This window comes from Streptopelia decaocto (genome assembly GCF_964273445.1).
Source record: "Streptopelia decaocto genome assembly, chromosome: 2".
Classification (NCBI taxonomy): domain Eukaryota; kingdom Metazoa; phylum Chordata; class Aves; order Columbiformes; family Columbidae; genus Streptopelia; species Streptopelia decaocto.
The window spans coordinates 126,074,150-126,096,906 of NC_138655.1; the positions used below are offsets into that span (position 1 = coordinate 126,074,150).

General features: G+C 40.7%; 1 protein-coding gene across 5 annotated transcripts in view; it reads right to left on the reverse strand.

Moving 5' to 3' along the window:
• The window catches only part of PLCL2 (phospholipase C like 2), a 103,468-nt gene extending 87,537 nt beyond the window's left edge, over positions 1-15,931 (reverse strand). Inside the window, exons 1-2 of one of the 5 annotated variants that reach the window (XR_014183396.1) lie at positions 15,413-15,921; positions 14,133-14,663 (exon numbers count right to left, since the gene is read on the reverse strand). Coding sequence is in view for 3 of the 5 variants with exons in the window: in XM_082046161.1 (XP_081902287.1) it covers positions 14,133-14,444 (312 nt within the window). In the remaining 2 variants the exon portion in view is untranslated. Of the gene's footprint in view, positions 1-14,132; positions 14,664-15,412 lie in introns of all 5 variants that reach the window. The other 4 variants (XR_014183397.1, XM_082046161.1, XM_082046160.1 and 1 more) reach the window with 4 other exon arrangements.
• Positions 15,932-22,757: the final 6,826 nt, after the last annotated feature.

Here is a 22,757-nt window from a genome sequence, read left to right on the forward strand (position 1 = left end):
CTTATATCACAGCTATCTGTGAAATCATTGTGTTCCCCCTTCGTTACCAGCCCTGAAACCTGCTAACATTCTCAAGCCTCCAGTTTCAGAAACCCTGGACTCAGGTTTAAATTCCTGCCAAGTTGTTGGCCTGAAATAATACAGAACTATTTTTTTTCCTTTCGAGGATAACGAATTACGTACGAGTTTTGAACCGAAGCCCCACTCTGAAGCTTTGCCTCTCAAGAACAGCATTTTAAGAAATTTTAACTATCAGAACTTTTTTTTTTTTTAAACTGATATACTTCAGGTCCTCAGATTTCTGTAACTGGTTATAAGTTTTGAGAGTTTTGTAGAACTACTTATCCTATTCTCTTTTCCTCCAGAGACATTTTCATAAATAGTCAGCTAAACAGAAGTTTGTGAGCATCTGATTCCTGTTATCACCACAGTATGTGGATAAAGCTTGCAAGGCCTCTATTCTAACACAATTCAGAAATATATGGTAATTGCTCTCAAATTACTGAAACAAATACTTTAAATATAGGATCAATTTAAACAACAGTTAACATCCTTCCTAAACATAGCATTAGAGGATTAACTAACAAAACTCAAGAAATCTCTGCCAAGAGGAAGAGTTTGAAACTACTTAAAATATATATTAGCACCTTACTAATCTTGATAATGAAAAACAACTAAAGAAATAAAATAATAAGACCAAGCACGTAAATTGATAAAAAGTAAAATGGCTTATCAGTATTACATTCTGTTGTCTACTGTTATTTGTCCAACATAATGGCAGTCTGTGTAATAATCAAATGGTCTTCCAAATGCTATGGCAAATGTCGTGTTTTCTTAAAGTCCTTATGGATACCTGTACCTCATAATTTCCAAATTTTCTGTGTTCACACATTCCTATTCCAAGAATTGGAAAACACAGCACCCTTGCATAATGGCTTAAGTCAAAGGACCACTGAAAGGAAACCAACATATTCATTTTCATGTCTTATGATTTTTAAAGCAAATCCAGAGTTTGAGGACTTGACTCATGATTTTTGAATGTTAAGGTTAGACAATACTGTAGGTAAACATAACAGGAATGCAAAAGACGCACTTCAAACACTTCACCTCAAAAGGTTTCAGTACAGTTAAAATAAAAGAAAAGGGCTATCAAAGTAAGCAAAAGAGTATGCACTGTCTAAAGCAACTGGGGGATCAACAAAGGAGGAAAATTCAGTTCAAGGATAAGGCTGAAAAAATTACTACTACGCTTATGAGCATGCTTTTCATGAGGACTTACTGTACGTCAGCTTCATGGACAGGAATATACAATAATATTGGTCTTATCCTGAATACAATCAGAATTCAAGGATAGGGAAGGTTATGATGGGCTTTAAACATCACCACTAGCTATCAGTGCAAGATCAACACAGTTTATGTTGTCCTGCAAGGGCCTCCAAAAGTTTGTTAGTGATGTCTTGTAGACGAGTGTTCATATAGCTGCATTGTGAACAATTATATAAGATTTTTAAATCAATGGACCAAGAGTTCACCTGTATAATATTTTGGAAAAATCCTGGAATAAAGAAGTAAATAAACACAAGCGTCCACCTGGCTTATGATCAAAACAGCAAACAGAAGTTTTCAATAGAAACCCATGACTTACACCAATCAACCACTGTAATTGGTGCAGATCAGACATTTAAAGTGTGGAAGGATTATGAGGTGTGCATTTCTAGAATACAGAACTTTATTCTAAATATTTTAAGTAGTAAGCAGAAAAAAAAAAGAAGCGGCTTTCCCAATTACTGATTTTTACTCTTGCAAAATGTAGTGACATGGCAGATACGGGTAGGTTCTGAACCAAACAGAAAAACACATAATGTTGCTCTACATTTCCGCTTCATGGACTAAATAATTTCACTTGTATTTGTTTTATACAATTTTTTAAACATTTAACAGTTATGCTGTATTTTATCAGAACACATCAGAAAATTCTTGTTTTTCCATTATCTTAGCCACAAGTACCACTTAATAAAGTACTCTGAGCATCTACCAAATTAATACAAAACCTGTTTCATGGTGGAGATTTAGGAATCATATTAAATCACAAGGTGATATGTTTTCTCAGTAAAAGATGCATTTAGTTGATGGTATTCCATAATGTAATTTTATTAAACTCATCAGAAAAAAGTGAGAAAGACCTGAAATAAATTCAGTAATCAATTATTCACTTCAGAATATTTTCAATACATGCAGGGATTGTTTTCAGACAGTACTATAAATCTAAACATAAAAATTTAAATTTTTTTATAAAACAAAATTAATTCAAGATTCTTAGGTCTGTGGCAAGTGGTTCATCTTGCAAATCAGTTTTTACAGGCCAAGGTTTTAAACACAAGGCTCTTTTTTATCCCCTTCACCTTGCTCTCCCTCAAATTATTATTGTAAATTTTACATATCCACTAAAGACAGAGTTGAATTTGCGATTAGATGTGGAAGGAAAAAATACATTTGTTGTAGCTGATAGCATTGAAAGTATATATTTGAGCTATGATTTCTGGTTACTGTAAAAATTAATCAGCAATTGCCAGGACAAAAAAAAAAAAAAGGTAATTTTTCTCCTGGCAAGGCAGGAACTCCTGAACTATTATTCTGGAAGGTTAAGTTCAATATTTACGGACAGAAATATTAATTTCCACATGTAAAACAATGTAAATCTATCTCACATTCTATTCCTGTTACTCCGAGTGTATATCATTTTCAAAGAGAAGAAAAATACACATAATCAGACAAGTAGCAGAATTATCTAAAGCTATGAAGCTTAAGAAATATATAATGTTGCTGAGAGTGATGCTCAGAAAATTGTGAGTCAGGCACTGGACTCTGTTACAAGTGGACACACAAAAGCATGAGGATTCAGGAATCCTCAGGAATTCAGGAATAACGAAAGTGTCTTCTCCCATCTCAACACAGCAGACTGACTGAACAGGAATAGGCTAATAGGGATTATGCCCCTTGTCACCAGCCAGAAGATTCTGAAGCAGGAGAAAGAAAAAAGAAGAAGAAGAAGAAGTCAATTTCCCTCCTCAAAGGAAGGAGAATTTTTTTTTGTTAATAAATAAATAAATTAATAGAAAGAGGGGGAAAATATCTCAGGAGAGCAGAGAGCATCCTAACAGACACCTCACACCACTTCTATTTTCGACAGCTCAAGTGACAAAGTGTTGGGATTTCCTTCCAAGATAATGCTGTTGTACTTATCTTGTGGGACCTAAAAACTTCCAGTTATTTTCATGCTTCATTGCTTACTGCAACCACTTAATAGCATTTTAATCCTCAGATGAATTCTTCTTTGAGGTGAAACATTAGATACTCTTCTGTTTCCGGATGCTATCTGACCTTATTGTTATACACTTTGTGTGAGTTTTCTAAAGTCCAGAAATGCCTTCTTGGCTCTTCTGGACTCTGGCACAGGCATCCTGAAGAGCCTCACACTTTATAAAAGCAAATAAAATGTAAGATTGACTGAAATAATCCATTAACCTGAGTGCTGGGTAAGAACTTTAAAACTCAAAAATCTAGGACATCCATAATACTATCAGATTGTATCTACAAAAACAAGGTCCGCTCTCTTTCTTTCATATTTAACAGCTTCTTATAAAATGAAAACACTTTTATTAGTACTGTATTTTTCAGCTTTATGCAATGTCCGTGCCATTTTATTCTGCTATTAGGCAAATGTACTGTACCATAGCTAGAAGCTAGATGTGCTAATCAGCAATGTTTTGTGTCACCAGCACCATAAAAAGACTTCATAACATGTTAAAAGATTTCTAACAGAACTTCAGCCTCCTGCAAAGATGTTAATGCCAGCCACTTCCAACACAGGCATCATCACCAACAGACATTCCTACACAGTTCCTCAAAGAGAAGGTTTTAAATATTTAGTAAAGGTTTTTAACAGCACTCTCTCATTGGCAATTAGTGACAGTGATACCATTTAAATCTTTGATGATCACAATACTAAAATTAAATAAATTACAGTCCAACTCAGTATCACAATATTGCTAAACCTTCATTTTGCCATACTGGATTTACACATTTGTCTGGCACACATTTTGAATGCTATTTTAGTCCTGCACTGCAAAAAAATAACTAAATGGAAGGAAAAAAATGCATAAAAGAGCACCAGAATGAAAAAAAACTCAGAAAAGCTTCAATAAGTGGAACAATTAAGTACATTAAAATTCTTCAGCCTGGGGAAAAAAACCAAAATGACACAAAGCAAATGTGATGAACGCTGTTCAACTAACTTGTGGCACGAAGAAAGTGAGTACAAAACAACTGTTTGCTACCTCTCCTAACACAACCACCAGAGGATAGCAGGTAAACGATAAATGGCTGCCAGGTAAAACCAGGCAGAAGAGGACTTCTGCACACAACACACAGTTGAGAAACTGCCACAAGAGTTACCATGGTAAAAAGTTTACAAAAGTCAAACTGGCCTTTGATGATGGAAAAAAACACGTAAGGATTATTAGACACGAAGATGTCTTAGGTCCAAATCACTTAAGTCTGGGAACAGATGTCAGGAAAGGAGGCTTTTTCTGTTTTTCTGTCTCATAGCAGTTGCTGTTGGAGGCAAACTAATGAGCCAAATGGACTTTCGGTCTGACCCAGAGCAGCCTTTCTTAAATTCACAAGGTCTGGCAGCTTTTGAAGACTGAGGGGAAACATGTATCTACCCCAAGCTGTGCTATCAGCCTTCATCATAGGTGCAGGCCTCAAACCCTGTGGGACTTAAACCTGCTGTGAAGGTGAACAGCCTTGCGCTAGAACTTGAACTCCCTTTTTGTTCCTCCTTTTCTCTGGCTTCCCAGGCAGACACAAACTGTTGCAGTACTGCACACACCACAGGGAGAGCTCTGCTCTAGCACTTTGCTGGGAACAGAAGATCTACTCTAGCTGCTTAAGAAGAAAAGCAGAGTATGGCCAGTCTGCGGACTCCCTGCTGCCAAAGCAGAAAAGCCAAACTGTATGAGGGATGGGGAGACACCAAGGAAGGGGACAAACAAGCAGACAGGGAGACACAATAGAAAAGATGACACAAACCAGAACTAGGACAAGCAGGATAGTGGAAGACTGATGTTATGAATTCTTCCACAGCCTTACTTTCCAAATCTACAAAATACCAAAAGATAACACAACCAAAAGCACTTGGTGACTTCACATTATCCCACCAGTCTCAGAGCAGACTCCGAATCAGGCTGGCCATTCCCTGGAGAAAGACCAAGCATGAGGCACACGGGATGCCTTATTTAAGATGAGGAGCAAATAAAGCTGAAAAGTGTCAACTTTTACAATGTTTATGAGATGCATCACTGCAACTATTATAGTTGAGGAGAACAAAGAGAAAATAAAGGACAGTTAGAGTTTAACAAATAAGTACTTCCAATAAGCCATAACATGCTCTTGGGGGTTCTCCAAGGGCAAGAAAACATAACACTATTTGAATTCAAACTACCTATGTCTGCTCTAGCTTTCTCCACTATGTGGTAGTAACGTGCCATGACTAAATACATTCCAATTTCACATTAATATTAGTCTTTAACTCCAGGACTCAGACTGCAAATGCTTTTTGCAACAATTTACCATCAACATATCTAAAAAAAAAAGATTTGGTGACCATTCCCAGTAAATGGCAAAATACATTTCAGTTGATTTAAGCTATTTCCTGGAGTGATTTATTTCCCACTATTACTGAGGTTTTCCCGACTTACGTAGCAAAAATGTATGTCTTTGTAAACACATAAATATTGCACTGGATGCAAGTACTATTTCGGGAACTCAGAAACTAACTTCTCCTACAATATGTCCATGAAATATACTAGTTCTGCTTCTAATTAGTAAAAGAAGAAGCATGGTAGAGTATGTAAGTGGTTGTCTTGCTTTTTTTTTTTTCCTAAAAAACAATTTTTCCTGTACCATTTACAGGAATTACTTAAACACAGTAAAAAACTGCCTATCCTGAAAGCACCAACAATAACTTGTAGGAAGAAAACAAAAGATTTGACAGTGAGCTGAATTCTTGTCCTTTTAGTTCAAATTACACTTCAATAATGCAATTAAATTATTTTTGTTTTATGTAAATAAAGAGTAATTTACACTTTCTTTTAAGGAATGCAGTTAGAGTAAACAGTTGACAGAATGTCAAACACTCTTGTCATTGGGAACTGGGTAATGAAATACATAAAGCATCCAGGATTTTACATCATAAGAGTTGCTTCACAAAATAAAAACCATGTAGACTCTTCAGCTGCTGCAGAATTTCACAATCAATCTTCCTCTCCTATCCTAATCTAAAAACACCACTAAAGGATGGGGATATGTTCACATACATGGACATTACGACATCGAATCACGCATAGAAGAACCTTGTAACACTCTGCCTTTTTTAGTGAAGGCAAAATAACACTGTTAAAAAGCAAGTGGAAAAAAAAAAATAGGGAAAGAAAAAATAAGTTATAATCACAGAATCTTAACCATAAAAATAACTTGAAAATTCTGTGGAAGTGCTTTCTGATAAAAGAGCATCAGTTCTTTCCCTTCTGCAATACTGATTATCTCATAATTTAGAGGAAATATCAAACCATTTTCAGGAGTTTCAGCAAAGGTATTAGCACAGTCATGACACTAATACGCATAATATCAACTATCTGCTATGTATTTGTAGAGTACCGATTTCTTATACCAAAATAGAACCCGCAAATAGGTTGCTTTTATTAAAGTAGATATGTTCACATTAAATTTGGCAATGGAGCTTAATATCATGTTATTTCATATTCTTCATTTTATAAAACTCCCAGCTGCTTCTCTGCAAAGGGTTTTGTTTGTTTGTTTAAAAGCACTTCCCATCTGCCTGCGTTCATGAACTGTGTCCTACAATTTCCAGGACATGAAAGTTTGGTGTCTGAAAAGATCCCTGAACACAGTACACAATCTGAAGTACTCAGGGATATTTTATTACTTACTCCAAAGGGTCAAATGACATTAAAAGGAATCCCAGGAGAGGCAGAAATGAATCACATCTATTTAACTTTCCCAAGGCTGCAGCGGTTAACACAGGGAGCCTCAGCACTGCTGATTTCCAGTCACATGCTGTATTGCACCCTTCACTATCTTGAACGTCACCGCTTTGTAAGGCCAAGGTCTAGGAGGGAAGAGGTGGGTGAACTTGGGCATGCTCCTCTTCAGAAGCAAGGGACAGGTAAGTTTATACTGACAGGTCTTGAAAAGAATCTAAGTCAGTAAAAGGTCAGAGATGTACTACAATCAAGAGCCTTCCAAAGGATCACTCCAGATGTCATCTCCTACAACAGGAAGATTAAGTGCAGCGATGGCACTACCCCGTCTTTAAATGGCATGCCAGATGTGAAAATTGACTGTAAAACAGTAATGATAGCCTTTATAAACATAAGTGCAAAACAGAGAAAGACAACACTTGCTACTTACTCTCCTTAAAGACAAACAAACCAGCTCTTTCAGTGCAGCCTTTTTTATGCGAACACTGCAATCTAGTAAGTACATTAAAAATGTGCACTTACTATCTATTATTTTCATATTTTTAGAAAGACAGACATTTTCTCCTAAATTGTATTTCTGAACTAGATTCTGCAACATCATATTGCCTAGTTTACAGGCAGTAAAAAGTAAAAATAACTGATTTTTATTTTAACCATGGAGTATTGAATTTGATCAAATATTTAAAACCCATAACCTATAATCATTTAACAAAAAAATAATGTATCATTGTATGAATGAAATGAGAGCATAGCTAAAACTGGCTGTTCACCTGAAGATGGAAGAGCGGCATGCATGTTAGAAGGTAAGTTGAAAACAGAAAGAACTTGAGAAATTGAAGATATGATCTGACATAATTAGAATGCAGTCAGTAGGACAAGTACAAGCTTTTAAACTCTGCAGATGATTGCTTTTGCCCATACACAAAGAGTAATAATCAGCCAGCCATTCTGTATAGAAGGATCACAAACAAAAGGTGATTAAAAGACAAAGAGCATCATACTGAAATTTATTAACAGTTGATCCTGTGGCAGAGCAGTGGAGCAGAGGAGACTGACCTCTTGAGGTCTCTTCTAGCCCTATTTTTAAACATTCTTCAATACAAATACACTGCTGCTTTTTATCGTATTTCCCTCTTCCCTGTGTAGGTTAAAAAAAATATATTATCCACCTTTCTTCCCTGAAAAATCTACCTGTTCATTTGCTTATATTTAGATTTCTGAATTTTGAACATAATCCCACATTTGTGTGCAAAGATAAATATTTTAGAATTAATGTCATAGTATCATAATACGTGTTTTAACTTCATTTGACGCTTAAATATAGACACTTGGCAAATTTTATTTAAGAGGTTTTTTCAATAGAGTCAGTGGGAATAACACAAAGATCTATGCCAATATCAGTCATGGACCAGCAAAGCCTGGGAAACTATGCAATTAACTTGTCCTGTCAGTCTCAGTTTAAATTTTTTAATCTTCCATGAGTGCAATTAAATCATAGGAGCAAGGTATTATCTGTGAGCTATGGGTATGAGACCACTGCTCTAATTCCTAGTTTTAAAAAAAGTCTAAACTAATACTCTTATCTTTGATCAGGCCTGATAATAGGCATTAAAAAATCTCATCAGGTATTCATAATGATTTTTAAATGCCATTAATTAATTTTTCCCCACTGAACAGACTACATGTTTTGTGGATATTCTAAAGATTTGGGGGTGGAGGGGGTGAAAGAGTTGTTATTATTCACACTAGCCAAGCTCTTCAGAAATAGACAGATAAACTCTCCCAGAAGAGAAGTCAGAGAAGCAAAATTCATCCAAATTAAGCTACCACTCCAAGTCACCTTTTAGAAAAAAATACATTCTCTTCACAGGCTATAGTACATAAGCTAACTAAATTACACGCTGAACCAGGGTAAAGTGAACATCCTTGTGTATAAACTTCTACAAACACTTTTTTTTTAAATTGTGTTATATGTATCCAAACAAAATTTTCATTATTGCAATCTGCAGAAAGTACTAATGCAAATAACAATATACCAAATGCAATGCACAACATAACCACTCAGTGGGTGTGACATAACCCATATCTCAGCCCAGTGTCACTGTCAACAAGTAGTAAACTGCCGGATATGTCTAATGTTTATATATGATACTATATGCAACTACCTAACGTATACAGCTTCTGTATGACAGAATACATGACTTAGGAAGAGGTACTATATGCTGTTAAGTATTGCTCTAAAATATAGATTATATTTTTAAAAAATTAGGGAGCCAGTACGCAACAAGTAGTAGAGGATGAAGAAAGAGGAATATAAATACTGATAGGTGCTGGTAACCTCCTATAGTCTCGCTAAGAGTCCAACAAATCAAAGAGAAAGTATCCTCTAAAAGAAAGCTCCAGGATTTATGAATCTGCAGCTAGCCATTCAGGTCTCTCACACTATCTGACAAACCAAAACGATGAGATAGATCTACAATACATCAACAAGAAGAAACTAAGAAAGAAACAAAACAAATCCAGCAACAGCTCCTCAGAAAAATCTGTGCTTTGGTTGTCTAGCTGAAAGCCTGGCCAAGGTAAGGAGTAGGAGTAGCTCAACTATCACAGCCTTGTTTCCTAAATATATGCTGCTTTTTTTTGTGATGTCAGTTTTGGCATCAGCTTGTGTGTTCTGAGCAAAGTATCTTATATTGTTGGGACATTCATGTCTTTCTTCCACAGGGATCTTCTGTAACTAGGAAGAATTCAGCTCACACTGTAGGTTTTTGTTTCCAAGAGGAAAGGGCATAGAGAAAGCACCTGCTAGTTTTCTCCCTTGTTCCTCTATAAGGCTGTTTTCTTTGAACTTAAGGAGCCTTAGCACCTTTGAGCCTGTGACTGCTCAATCAAGTTTAATTCAAAATGTCTAGCACATTAAAAAGCTACTCAGGTACAAATCCATCTCTCTCAACAGCATCACTACACAGGTTTCTTTCCCAATATGAAAGATGACTGAAAATTGGGTGATTTCATATATTTTAAACTGATTCCAGCAGCTTAATTCCTTTATATCCTTCTAGATGGAAGCTGAACATGTATGATCTATTCCTGGGTCTCCATGAAGACCTGCTAACATAACATTGTGGCTAAGGTAATTTAAGACTGCAGAGAACCTAGATCTACCAAAAATACTACTTTAGAGTTTAGAGGAACCCAAAAAGCTTTATTAGAGTCTTTAAAACAGTCACAGTGGTAGAAAATACTGCATACAAACAGGTATACAGTATGAACTAGAGATCATAGAAGATTGATCAGGAAAACTAATGTATGCTGGCATTGCAATAAGAAAAAAGGTCTCAATGCATATGCCGTAGAACTCCCCAGTTGCAGAAAGACACAGATATAAGAATGTTTACTTTCAAAAGCAAATCTCTGCTGAAAATTATACCCTAGAATATCTACCTGCTACATTTGGTTCCTCTCTTCTCACAGACTTTGGAACTCAGACATTGCAATGCTCAGCAAGTGTATGACTTGAGAAAATTAAGGCTTGAGTTTACATGCAGAATAAAAAAGGAAGATTTAAGTTATTGGCCAAAAAATTTATCGACACTGAGATCAGTATTACAAACAAACAAACTGGACTTTGCTTCCAGACACATTTTGACAAGAACAATCCTGCTGACAGAATGCCAAGCCACCTTTCTCTATTTATTTCTCTTTGTTGTCTTCCTAAATAACTGCAGTCTCTCCTAAGTGTATCTCTTCTCATTTTATTACTGTAACATCTCTCCTAATACAGACATATTTATCCCACTGGATCTTCTTCTGTCTAGGTCTATAGTTTTGAAGGTCTATAGTTTTGACAAGCCATGAGGTTTTGTAAGCATTTGTTGTTACTGGACACCCCTGGAAGCAAGCAGATCTGAGGAAAAATATGCACCACAAGTCATCTGACACCTTAAAAATTCTCAAACTCCTACCACATCAAAGTCTCTTTAAGAAAGATGCAAAGGAACCTCACACAAAAACAAAGCAAGCCCACTGCCAACTGTTAGAGCAGCTAAGAGAAGTTCACAAGATGCTTAAATCCACTTTGAGCTGCAAGATAGGCTCACTGTAAATTCAGGGAAAAACAACATCGTGACCAAAAAACCCACTATGTACAAATAAATGGTACATAAATTAGTTCACAAATCAGGTGTCTGAAGAGCCTAAATCCCATGAATGCAAAACGTGTCATCACTATCACCTCTGAAAAAAAAAAAAATCTCATAAATACGGACAGTAAGAAACATAAAGTGGTAAAGTTTCTATAAACACTGATATGCAGTCTGCAGCCCTCAAATCTGGTTCAGCAAAGTTAAGCAATGAAGTAGGCTCTTCCATAAAAATTGCTACAAATGAAGGGTACAATCTTTAACACTTGCAGCCTAAATGTAGCTTATACACGAGAGTGAAAGGTCAAGGAAACTACCATGGTATGAAGATGGTATTAGCTTTTCCAGTAATAGTGGCCCTACCACCTGTCATCATCCTAGATGACACCTCAACCTCAAAGAGTATATCCTCTTGTATCAAACAAGAAAAAAAAAAATCATGCAGGTGCACAGAAAAAAAAAAAAAAAGGAAGCAAAAAATATGGAACCAGTGAAAGAAGAGAAAGAAGAGAGACTACAAGAAAGGAAAAAAAAGGCAGCCACTGCTGAGAAGAGTTATGAAAACAGGCAACCAATGGAAGCACAGACTAAAACCAAAATAAAATACATTTTTGTGCTTCTGATTTTCACACACAAACATGCAGTTCTAAAGAATTCCATCTCAACTGGAACTATTATTCAAACATCAATTTTCTGTTTGTGACTCAAAAGCCTACACAGTAATCAGTAGGCAAAGCATTTAAAGTATTAGATATTCCATAAGCATCCATTTTACAGATCAACTAACAATGTTATGTTTTGCATGAAGGTATGAAATCTGCATCTGCATGGCACGGACCTGCTTCCTAAGGTTATTCCATATATTCTTTAAGAGCAGTTTTACATCACTGATCCAAGGTACTAAAATTCCAGGAACATTTTCCAAAAATAGATTACATTTTACTTTTTCCACTCTGTTTTACAGACTTTTGCTCTGCAAAAGCAGAAACCAAGAAGCATCTTAAGGTTTATTACTCATGCCAGATTTTCCAAAGGGTTTCATATTGAAAACTAGACACCTACACAACCAGATTCAAACTACCTGTGAACTGCCGAACTAAGCAGGCAGAAGAATATTCAGTATATATGAAGACAAGAGATTTTTCCCATAAGTATTAAAATAGTCACATCTAAAATTAATATGGACTACAAAACTTTAAATATAGTAGTGTCAGATTTTTCCACTCATGTCATAATTATTCAAACAATAACACAAAGTTGTAGTAATCAGTACTTGGCAGCTAAACAGATTACTGTTGACTTTTACAAAATGGTATTTTTCAATAATAATACCAGAATTTTGCATAATTTTATATTCCAAAGTGCTATCATTTTTGTAGAAACTGAGAAACTTGACTTAGATATTCAAGAAATGTAATCCAAAACATACTTCCTTATCTCATGCCTCTTCATCTTAATACATCACATCCCTACATGTTGTATCCTTGTTTGGTCCCCAGAGAGGCAGAAGGTTGCTGTATAATCAAATCACACACTACCAAGTAGTACGATGGCATGATACACACTGCAAACAACACTAGCATCTTTCTTGGGCTACCACAGAAGAAACAAAATGGTGTTAGGAAATATGAGACCTGCAAAAAAAATCACTGACAAATCCAGTAAACATTACGTCAATCCAACACCAAGCTCAGTTGCCCCTTGTCTATTGTTATAATTTCTTTAACACACACACACACACACACACACACACACACACACACACACACACACACACACAAACGTACACACCCAGCATCACTGCTGGAACAGGAAGGGTGGGTGCCGGCTGTCAAATGTGTTCCACTGATGACTGCCCTTGCTCTCCCCTTGGGTTTTATAGCAAGGCCCAGGAGACAGTAACACAATTTGAGATACACCACTAGTCCTGAATTTCCACACGTGTTTTTCTGTCATCCAGCCAACACAACTTCATATGCTGATTTCAGAGGTATGTAAATATCCGAGAAGATAAAAAATCTAGCTCGATTTTGATCTAGTTGACCTTTCTTAAACTCAGTTCTTAAGTACCTGAAGTTGCACTTTATTTTGCAGCTAGTACAGCCATTATACCAATGGAGTAATTTCTCTGTGTTCTCTCAACCTTTTCACTGAATTGGGAAAGCTAACCCAAGACAAAGTGTCATCTCTCAGGAACTGTGAATTTAAGAAAAGAGAACAACTGTATTTGTATTAATGACTGTATTAAAAAACACTCCTTTTTCCCCAATCTACATTCTACCCTTGATGCTCCCCCTACTTTTCAAGCTGAAACATTAGCATTCAGAATATGCAGAGCTAAGTATAAATAAAGATGTTTCTATAGGTGAAGTGCAACATAGCCTGCTGTTAAACGAGCTGTCACTTTTAACAAGACGAATGCTCCCTATTCTACCTTCTCCCACCCCCAGCCCAATGAGATCCCGAGTCTCTCATCACCTGCTGTGTGCCTGTCACACACAAAAGCCAATGGAGCCACAAAATTGCTCTGCACAGGTGCATCCCAAACAACAAGGATACTGTGTAATCCATGTCTTTCCCTGCCAAGCTGGTGCCCATGTTGTCTTTTTACAAGCCAGCTAGTTCCTCTCGCCTTCTCCAACAGGAGTTAAAGCCTTCTGTTCCAATAAGCCTTAAAACATGACACCCCCCCCCCGCCAACCCTCAAGCGTGGATCTGTATAAAGCCATCCTCTCACTGTTGTCCACTTCTGACAAAGGAAAAATCAAGTCTTCCCACCACAGGGAAAAAAAAAAAAAAAAAAAAAAGCCGCCTATCCTTTCATCTAGAGCCAAGGCTCTGTGAGCCAAATCTATCGTCCTCATCTCCCTGCCTCTGTCACGGAGAAAGAGCCGAGACCCCTATAGGGAGGCGCAAGTGCTCTTACCTTAATTATGCTGCTCCTCCGGGGGATGCCGGGTTTGCCTTCTCGTTGTTGACTGGTGGAAAATCCTTTCTCCTTGCCGCTGCTCTCCGGGCTTGCCGGAGGAGCTGATCCCGGCTCCTCGCCGGCTCCCGCCAAGGCACAGTCCCCGTTGGAGACCCGGCTGCCTGCACTGTCACAGCTGGATCTCCCGCCGCCACCTCCGCCTCCTCCTTCCCCGTCTCCTGCCTTGAATGCCACCTTCCCTTGGACCGGCCCCGGGGAGGCAGGGAGCCCCCCGCCGCCGGTGCCGCCGCCGCTGCCAAACTCCGCCATCAGCCTCCCTGACTACAGCAGAAACAATATTGCTGTCCCCCTCCCCTCCTCCTCCAGCCGCTCGGCGGTGGCTCTTCTTCCGCTTTCTGTATATTTACGATCGGGGGATTTTCAGCAAAAGTCTCTCCCCTCCGCACATTTGGCAGCTGAGGCCGCGTAGCTCCCGGAGGGAGGACAAACCTCTCAGTGGCGTCTCGGCGAGCACCAGTCCTTCAGCACCTGGGGAAGAAAAAGAAACCAACCGTGACAGTCTGCCCTCGCAGGAGGCGGCGGCGGGCGGGGGAGCGTTACACCACACACACTCACACACGCTCACACACACGCGTGGGAGGGGAGGGCACACGCGCGACCCGGCGGCTCCCCCGGTGCAGGGCAGCGCCGCGGGGGCCGCGCAGCACGCCGGCAGCGCCGCGCGGGAACCCGGCGCGCAGGGAGCCCAGCCCCGCCGCGGGGGAGAGGGGTCGGCCCGCCCCGACCGCTGCCCGACACCGGCGGCGGGGAGGGGAAAGGTTTGAGGGGGACGGGAGGAACTGCGCTGTTGGGGCTGCTCAACCAGGAAAACAAGAGAGGCGTTGATGGCGGTGTTTTCACCGGTACAGTGAAACTTGAAATCGCAGACCAACGAAGCGGGAGCGAAAAGAGAACTTGAAGAACAACACAGCCCAAACCCGCTGGCCCAAGCCCGGGGAACAGCCCGTCTCACGCACCGCGGGGACGACCCGCCGCAGCCCCTCTCCGGCCACGCGCGACGGCGAGAAGCGGCGGAACACCATCAACGCTGCCGCCCCGCGGGGCACCCTCCCGGGCGCCATCGGCAACTTTTCTCCTCTCCCCGCTGCCTGCCGGCATCCAGCCGCCTCACAGCGGCTCCAGCCGCGGCCCGAGCAGCAGCAACACCCCAGCCCTCCCGAGCGGTGCCTCCACCCCGCAGCCGGCCCCCTCCCGCGGGCTGCGCCCCCGCTACCCACCTCGGCGGCAAGGTGGCACGGGGAGCCCCCATGCTGCCGCCGCTGCCGCTGCGGTAGCCGCTTTTTCCCCTTCTCCCCTCCTCCCCGCTATGGTCGCCGCCTCTGCCCGGAGCCGGATACAGAGAGAAACTGATTCATGTGGTTGCTTCCCTCGCTCTCTTCTGCTGCTGCTGCCGCCGCCTCCCCCGGCTCAACGCTCGGCAGCAGCCCCGAGGGGGGAAATGCCGGCAGCGCCGAAGGGAGACGCAGCCCCAGCCACCCTCGCTGGGAAACTCTCCGGGGAAAGCAGAGTAAGCGAGCCGGGCTCGCCCCCCCCTCCGCCCGCCACTGCCAATCACGGGGGCCGGCCTCGTGCGGATTGGGCGGCCACGCCGCCAGCACCCCCCTCCGGTAGTTCGGGGCGCTCCGCCGGACGGCAGGACCCGCGCCCGACCGCCCGGCCCCTTCCCGCGCCCCGGGGTTATCGCTGGATTCCTCCACACGGTGCCTCCCCGCGCAGACGCTCTGGGCTAACACAAAAGCGCCCGCTCCCCGCCGCATCCTCCGCGCTGCTCCTCTCCCCGCCAAGGCCGGCGCGTCGCGGCGCTGCGCGCACCGGACGGCGGCTCCCGCCGCGCCACGAGCCCTTCCCGCCCCTCCCGTCCCGTCGGGGCACCGCGCCGGCCACCCGCCCTGCGGCCGCGCCCATCGCACGGGCCGCGGGGCGCGCGGGAACGGCGGCCCAACGGTCGTTCCCGCGCGGCGGGAGGTGACCTGTGGCCGCCGGAGAGGGGACCTCGCCCTGCCGCCAGGGCTTCAATTAGATACAGTAATTAATAAAGGGAAGAAGGTGCAACTTGACAGACAGTTACAAGTGTGTCCACAACAAAGCGAACACGGCCGGTGTGCCCTTACATACTCCATACGTACTTGTTTACGCTTGCTGTGAGACAAGCACCAGTAACTTCGTGTATGAGGAATAATTCAGAGAGCCGCACATTTATTTTTACATCTTGACACTGCGGTGTATTGCAATAGCTTGATATTTCGTGATTAAGTTGAGTAAAGGGAAGTGAAATGCCACAGTTGAGGCACTTGGCCCTCTGCTTGAAATTCAGCAGTTGAGTCAGACGGGGAGGTGCTGCGTCGAGAGCATGGGCAAAATTAGGAATCGCAGAAATAGGAGCACGAAGAGTCACCCTGAGCAAAGAGACACCTAAGACAGCCCACACCATCTGACCTTCAGCATTTGGCTGAGGTGCTTAATGCAGGAGCTAGCCTCAGATTATAGTTGAATGAAAGAAATGGGCTTTTAATTTTGATTCCCCCAATTGCCCTCTGGAGATCACTGACTGTGTCTGGAGCCTTGGCACCAGAGATCAGACACCTATTGTAGATACCTGGTATACAGCAGCATAAATGCCCCTTGTCGGTGTGCTGGTGCAGAGAGTCACGCAGTGGAAAGGCTGGAGAGAAGAGTACATTTCCAGTCCTGTCCCTCAGCTCCAAGGCCCCACCACGGACTGCAGAGCTGTGCCTCCATCTATTGTTGGCCTACAGCCTTGAGCTGTCTCCAAAGGGAAGGCACTTCCATCTTCTCCTTCAGGACACCCAGGGACAGCTCACTCCTCTGAAATACAGAGAGCCACGGGGGTGATGCCTTCTTCTAGCCATGTTTAGTGATTAGATCACTTGGGGCGCGAGAGCCTGTGTTTCAATTCCCTCTCTTCTTGAAGGGTTGCACATCCACATCCCCACTGCCATTAGACAGCCACAAACTTACACACTGCGTCTGGTGAGATAATTTTCCTCAGGAAACTCTGCCACGCTACAGAAAGGAATCAAAGAGACACTGGGCCACAAAGAAGACAGAGCACAAGTGGGACTGTGACCGCAGTTTAGCACTAATCTGCTCATGGGTGTTATTAAATAATTGTCTTGGTAACAAGGAAAGGACCAAACAACCCACCCTTGAGGCGAGAGGTCTAGTACAGGAACCCACTTGTTCTTATATCACATAAGTGCCACGCCACTCCCACTGAATAAATCTGTTTCAGGTGCCTGATAATTACAAGTAATCAATTATAAACCGATCTGGTAGCTTTCTATGATGGCATGACTGGCTGCCTAGATGAGGAGAGAGCAGTGGATGTTGCCTACCTTGACTTCAGCAAGGCTTTTGACACTATCTCCCACAACATCCTCATAGGTAAGCTCAGATAGTGTGGGTTAGATGGGTGGACAGTGAGATGGACTGAGAACTGGCTGGATGGGAGAGCTCAGAGGGTTGTGATCAACAGTGCAGAGTCTAGTTGGAAGCCTGCAGGTCATGGTGGTCCCCAGCACTCAGTACTGAGGCCAGTCTTGTTCGACCTCTTCATCAGAGAGCTGGATGAAGGGATAGAGCGTACCCTCCTCAGGTTTGCTGGTGAAACAGAACTGGGAAGAGCAGCTGATACACCAGAAGGCTGTGCTGCCTTTCAGCAAGACCTGGACAGGTTGGAGAGTTGGGTGGAGAGGAACCTAATGAAGTTCAACAAAGACAGGTGTAGGTGTAGGTCCTGCACCTAGGCAGTAATAACCCCATGCATCAGCATAGGTTAGGGGTTGACCTGCTGGAAAGAAGCTCCCACCTGGGTGTCTTGGTGGACAACAATTTAACCATGAGCCAGCAATGTGCTCCTGTGGCCAAGATGGTAAATGGTATCCTGGGGTGTACTAGGAAGAGTGTGACCAGCAGGTCAAGTGAGGTGATCCTCCCCCCCTCCTCGGCCCTGTGAGGCCACATCTGGAGTACTGCGTCCAGTTCTGGGCTCCCCAGTTCAAGAAAGACAAGGAATTACTGTAGAGAGTCCAGTGGAGGGCTATGAAGATTATTAGGGGACTGGAGCACCTCTCTTAGTGAGGAAAGGCTGAGAGAGCTAGTTCTGTAGAGCCTAGAGAAGAGAAGGCTCAGAGGGGATCTTATCAATGCTTATAAATATCTTAAGGGTGGGTGTCAAGAGGATGGGACCAGACCGTTTTCAGTGGTGCCCAACAACAGGATGAAGGGCAATAGGCACAAACAGAAACACAGGAAGTTCCACATGGGTATGAGGAGAAACTTCTTTCCTTTGAGGGTGACAGAGCACTGAAACAGGCTGCCCAGAGAAGTTGTGGAGTCTCCTTCTCTTGAGGTATTTAAAATGTTCCTGGACGCGATCCTGTGCAACCTGCTGTAGGTGATCGTGCTTTAGCAGGGCAGTTGGACTAGATGATCTCCAGAGGCCCCTTCCAAGCCAAGATTCTGTGATTAATCTCTGGTCCATGACTTGCAGACAATATTCTGCCTGCAAGTCTGGACAATGGTGTTCATCACTGTAGGAAAAAGGGACCATGAAGTATGATCCAGCTTAGAAGAAAGTATGAACCTATTTGGAAGATATTACTTGTTCACTGTCATTTCTAGTGGGTCAAGAAATTTCAGAACCTGACAGTGCTACATCACTCACATATAGACATTTTCAGGATTTAGGCTGTAAACACTGAGAGACACTAATATTAAACTTAAGATTTGAAATAGCCAAAGTTTGTGGTTTTCATTAGCTGGAGATACAGTGATTTTACTGTTTGTCCTTATCTGAACATCTCTTGCCTGAACATCTTGCCTCACCGGTTAAGTAGGAAGACACAGCCTTGAATATTAAAGGAACATTTGGTATTGTATTTGCAGATGTGCGCATCACAAACCCTCCCTACAGGAGACACTTTGTCATTAGGATCATCACTGTTTCTTCTGGAGGATGAGATTTACACGCAACAGGTACAAAATGTTATTAGAATCATTTGTCACAGAGTGTTTCCAGTAAACTGGTGAGGAAGATGATGTGTGCGATCTGTCATGTTGCTACTTAAGATGCACATACTAAACCACCATTTTTAAGGCCTTTAGCGAAATTTGATCAGTCCTGTCTCAGAGAAAAAATAAGAAAAAAGCCCTCCCTTTTCAACTCTGCTTATCTGTCCAACTTGTATAGAAACAAGATAACACCACTGAAAAATAAATCATTTATCTTCTGTAATGAGTGATATCAACACCTGCAGACAGTGCCAGACTTCTTGCTGTAAAAGTGATGATTTAATACAAAGGAACCGGTAAAACTTCTGAACCTCATCTTAAGGACACATGCCCATCAGTCGATAAGCATTATGCTTATTCTAATTACTGAAAGTTAGTTACTGATAAAAACATGGTATCAGATACTAAACTAGAAAGGTTGTGCTAGAAAGACAGAGATAGCAAATAATTATTTATCTGACTCCAAGATTTCTTGTGATGACCATCCACTGATTTTTATTATTGCCCCGTTCTGTTTTACAGAAGTTCCTTACAAAGCAAAGTGCTTATTCAGATGAATTTTAAATGCATCAAGTTGAAAAATACTTCCCTATACAAAATGAAGCATTTCTGATAAACCGAAGCCCCAGAAATGGCCACCAAGATTGGTCTACTCTGTAGACACCTTGTTTATTCCAGTGAGCTCATGGTTCCACAGTAGTTGTATATACTAATATAAACCACACACTTCATTTGCCACAACTTTTTGAAGATCATGGGGTGAAGAAACTTTCTCATTTTCATTATTCAACAGTGGCCTCAACAGGCTCTATTTGTTTAATTTTTAAATGAAATGAGGATTATAATGGAATAAAAAAAAGACCTCTGTGACAATAGTTAACTGTGAGAACTTGCTGTCATGCTATTTTCATAAAATCTCATTAAATATCAGAGTTCCACAGCTAAGCTAATATTACCCATTGATCTTTTCTAACTCAAATAGTGTGGCAGTAGAAACCTGCCAAGAAACAGGCTATGTTTAAACCCCTGAACAGTGACTAACTGACCAGTATTTGAATAAAACAAATACCAGATTATTACTAATCATAAATATTTTTATTCCAAACATTAAACATTTAATTAGCAATTATCTTGTTTAAATGTTGCTTTTCTGACATCTCTGCTTGAAATATGTTTTTTCATTGTATCTCTACAATTCCAGTGATAATTTTTCTAATTGCCTGACTTGATTGTTAAGGTCACAGGCTTGCACATACTTGTTTATTATAGTTGTTTATAATTAAGTACACATGTTTAAGCAGTCCCATTACAGTTGGAATCCAATTCATAATTAATCCAAAGCAAAATTTAGCTCTAAATAATGCATTATTGTATACAACATCTGTAAAGTGCAGGTGTATCCTACTCACATAAAAAGAGCAGACGGTACAATATGAACAGCTATGTGCTAAAGACAGAAAAAATGTAGGTAGGCACACATAGGCTAAATTGACAGATGTGTTTACTAGAAAGCATTTGTTAACATTGTGTATTTTAAATTAATTATGTTTTTAATTTTGGAAAGTTCATTATACTAGTACGAGGATTTCTTTTTATCAAGTAGATCAACCATTTTAGCCTCTTGGTTGCAGCCTAAGGATTGTTTACTCTCTATGCTACCTATCATGCCAATTAGTTTGGCTACCAGCCTACTAAATTTGACTGTTGAGGATTAACAAGAGCTTAACTGTAAATCAACTCTTCCCCTACAGACTATTGAATCTGGAGGAGTGTTTTTCCGAGTCAGGATCATTCAAAAGTTCTTCTCTAAACTGTCTATTATTAAGACTACCATGCTGTGGGGTTAGTTGGTTGCAACGTAGCTTTAAAATCACTTTGCTTTGAAAATAAGACTGTTTATATGTTTTTTAAAAAGGTCAAGGTTTTTCTAATCTGAGCAACAGTGTTCCCTACCTTTTAAAACAGTGAACTAGACACTTAATGGAAAACTAAAGAGCAGACATGAAGGAATTTCTGTAAATCAGGCTCCCTTACGGCCTCCGTTTGCAAACTAGAAAGTAAGTCTCTTTTGAAAGTCTTGACCTAGGCAGTAATTTTGAATAATTCTGTTGGGTATTCTGAAGTTATCTTAACCAGAAATGAGAGTTGATCATACCCTAATAACATGTTGTTTGTTTGCCACTGTTGAAAAGGCTGAGAATCAAATATTTTTTTAATTTTAGTATCACATTTGGAAAAAACATGTTTTGTAACAATAATATTGGAGGTTATATTGGGTAAAGTTTCTGTGGAGCAAAATTTCTATTTTCTTCTGCTAGGAAATGCAGACGCAGTGGATAAAACTTGCATAATGTGCATTTCAGCTGAGGCACACATGTTTTACCAGAGAGACTGTAACAACAAACCTGTTCCTGAAGTGTTTCCGATGCATCATTAAAAAGAGCACACAAACAGTGTTTGCTGTCTCCTGGTGTTGTACTCTGCCCTCTAAGGAGAAGTTACAGAGTTACAAAATGGGCTGAGAGCCAGAATTCTGCAAGGATTGGATTTCATTTTGTCCCTCCTTATATTTGTTAGTAACTATTGGATATATACAGAGGCATATGACTTCTGGGACGTAAGGCATTTCATAAGTCATCTATTTTTGTGATTTGAGGCATCTGACTCTATTATGACAAGAGCATGGAAAGAAAATAGCCCACAATGAGCTTTTATAACTTCTTCAAACCTAAACTTTTCTTTGCAAAGTAACCAAATTGTTAATACTGATCTGAACCTTTCAATAATTTCTCACATAGAAAAAAAAAAAAAAAAGAAAAAAATGAAAAAAAAAGCTTTTAGTTTGTAATTTTAGGATGATATGCTTTGCAATATTGTTTCATAGCAAATTATTAAACACTTTCACTCCTTTGAAGAAAATTGCATCTCTTCCATTACACGAGTAAGGAAATAAGTTGATTTTTATCAGCCAAGATCCTTCTAAAATTGTCTTTATTTTATTATGTGCAAGAGGGTAAACACTGGGTTTACACTGGCTTAGTTGGAATTGAAGTGTATTATGTCTTCACTATGAAGATATAATAAGAAAGTTAACATGAACACACTTCTGCTGATAAACAGTTAACGATGTGCTGGTGTCAGTGTCTCTTGTTAGAAAGCTTACGACAGACAATACCACAGAAAGAGGAAAAGATATATATAAAAGAGGAATGTTCTTTTAATGAATGGCAGTCAAAATCCGCATTATTCACTTCAGCCTAGTAACTTTTCTGAATTACAAGAAATCATATAGTATTTTTAACACATGCCAACAAAAATAGGTGTAAGGAGAACATGAGCTGATTAAACTCGTCATACCCCAAGACACAAATGTGTTTCCTTTTAGTAATAGAGAAAAATCACAGAGTACAATTTATTTGAAACAGTTTTTAAAAGGGTTACTAACACATGGTGCAACATAGTTTTTCATGCTGTTTGACATGGAGACTGCAGGAATGCCTCGCAACAGCCAGTGAGATTGTATCCTGT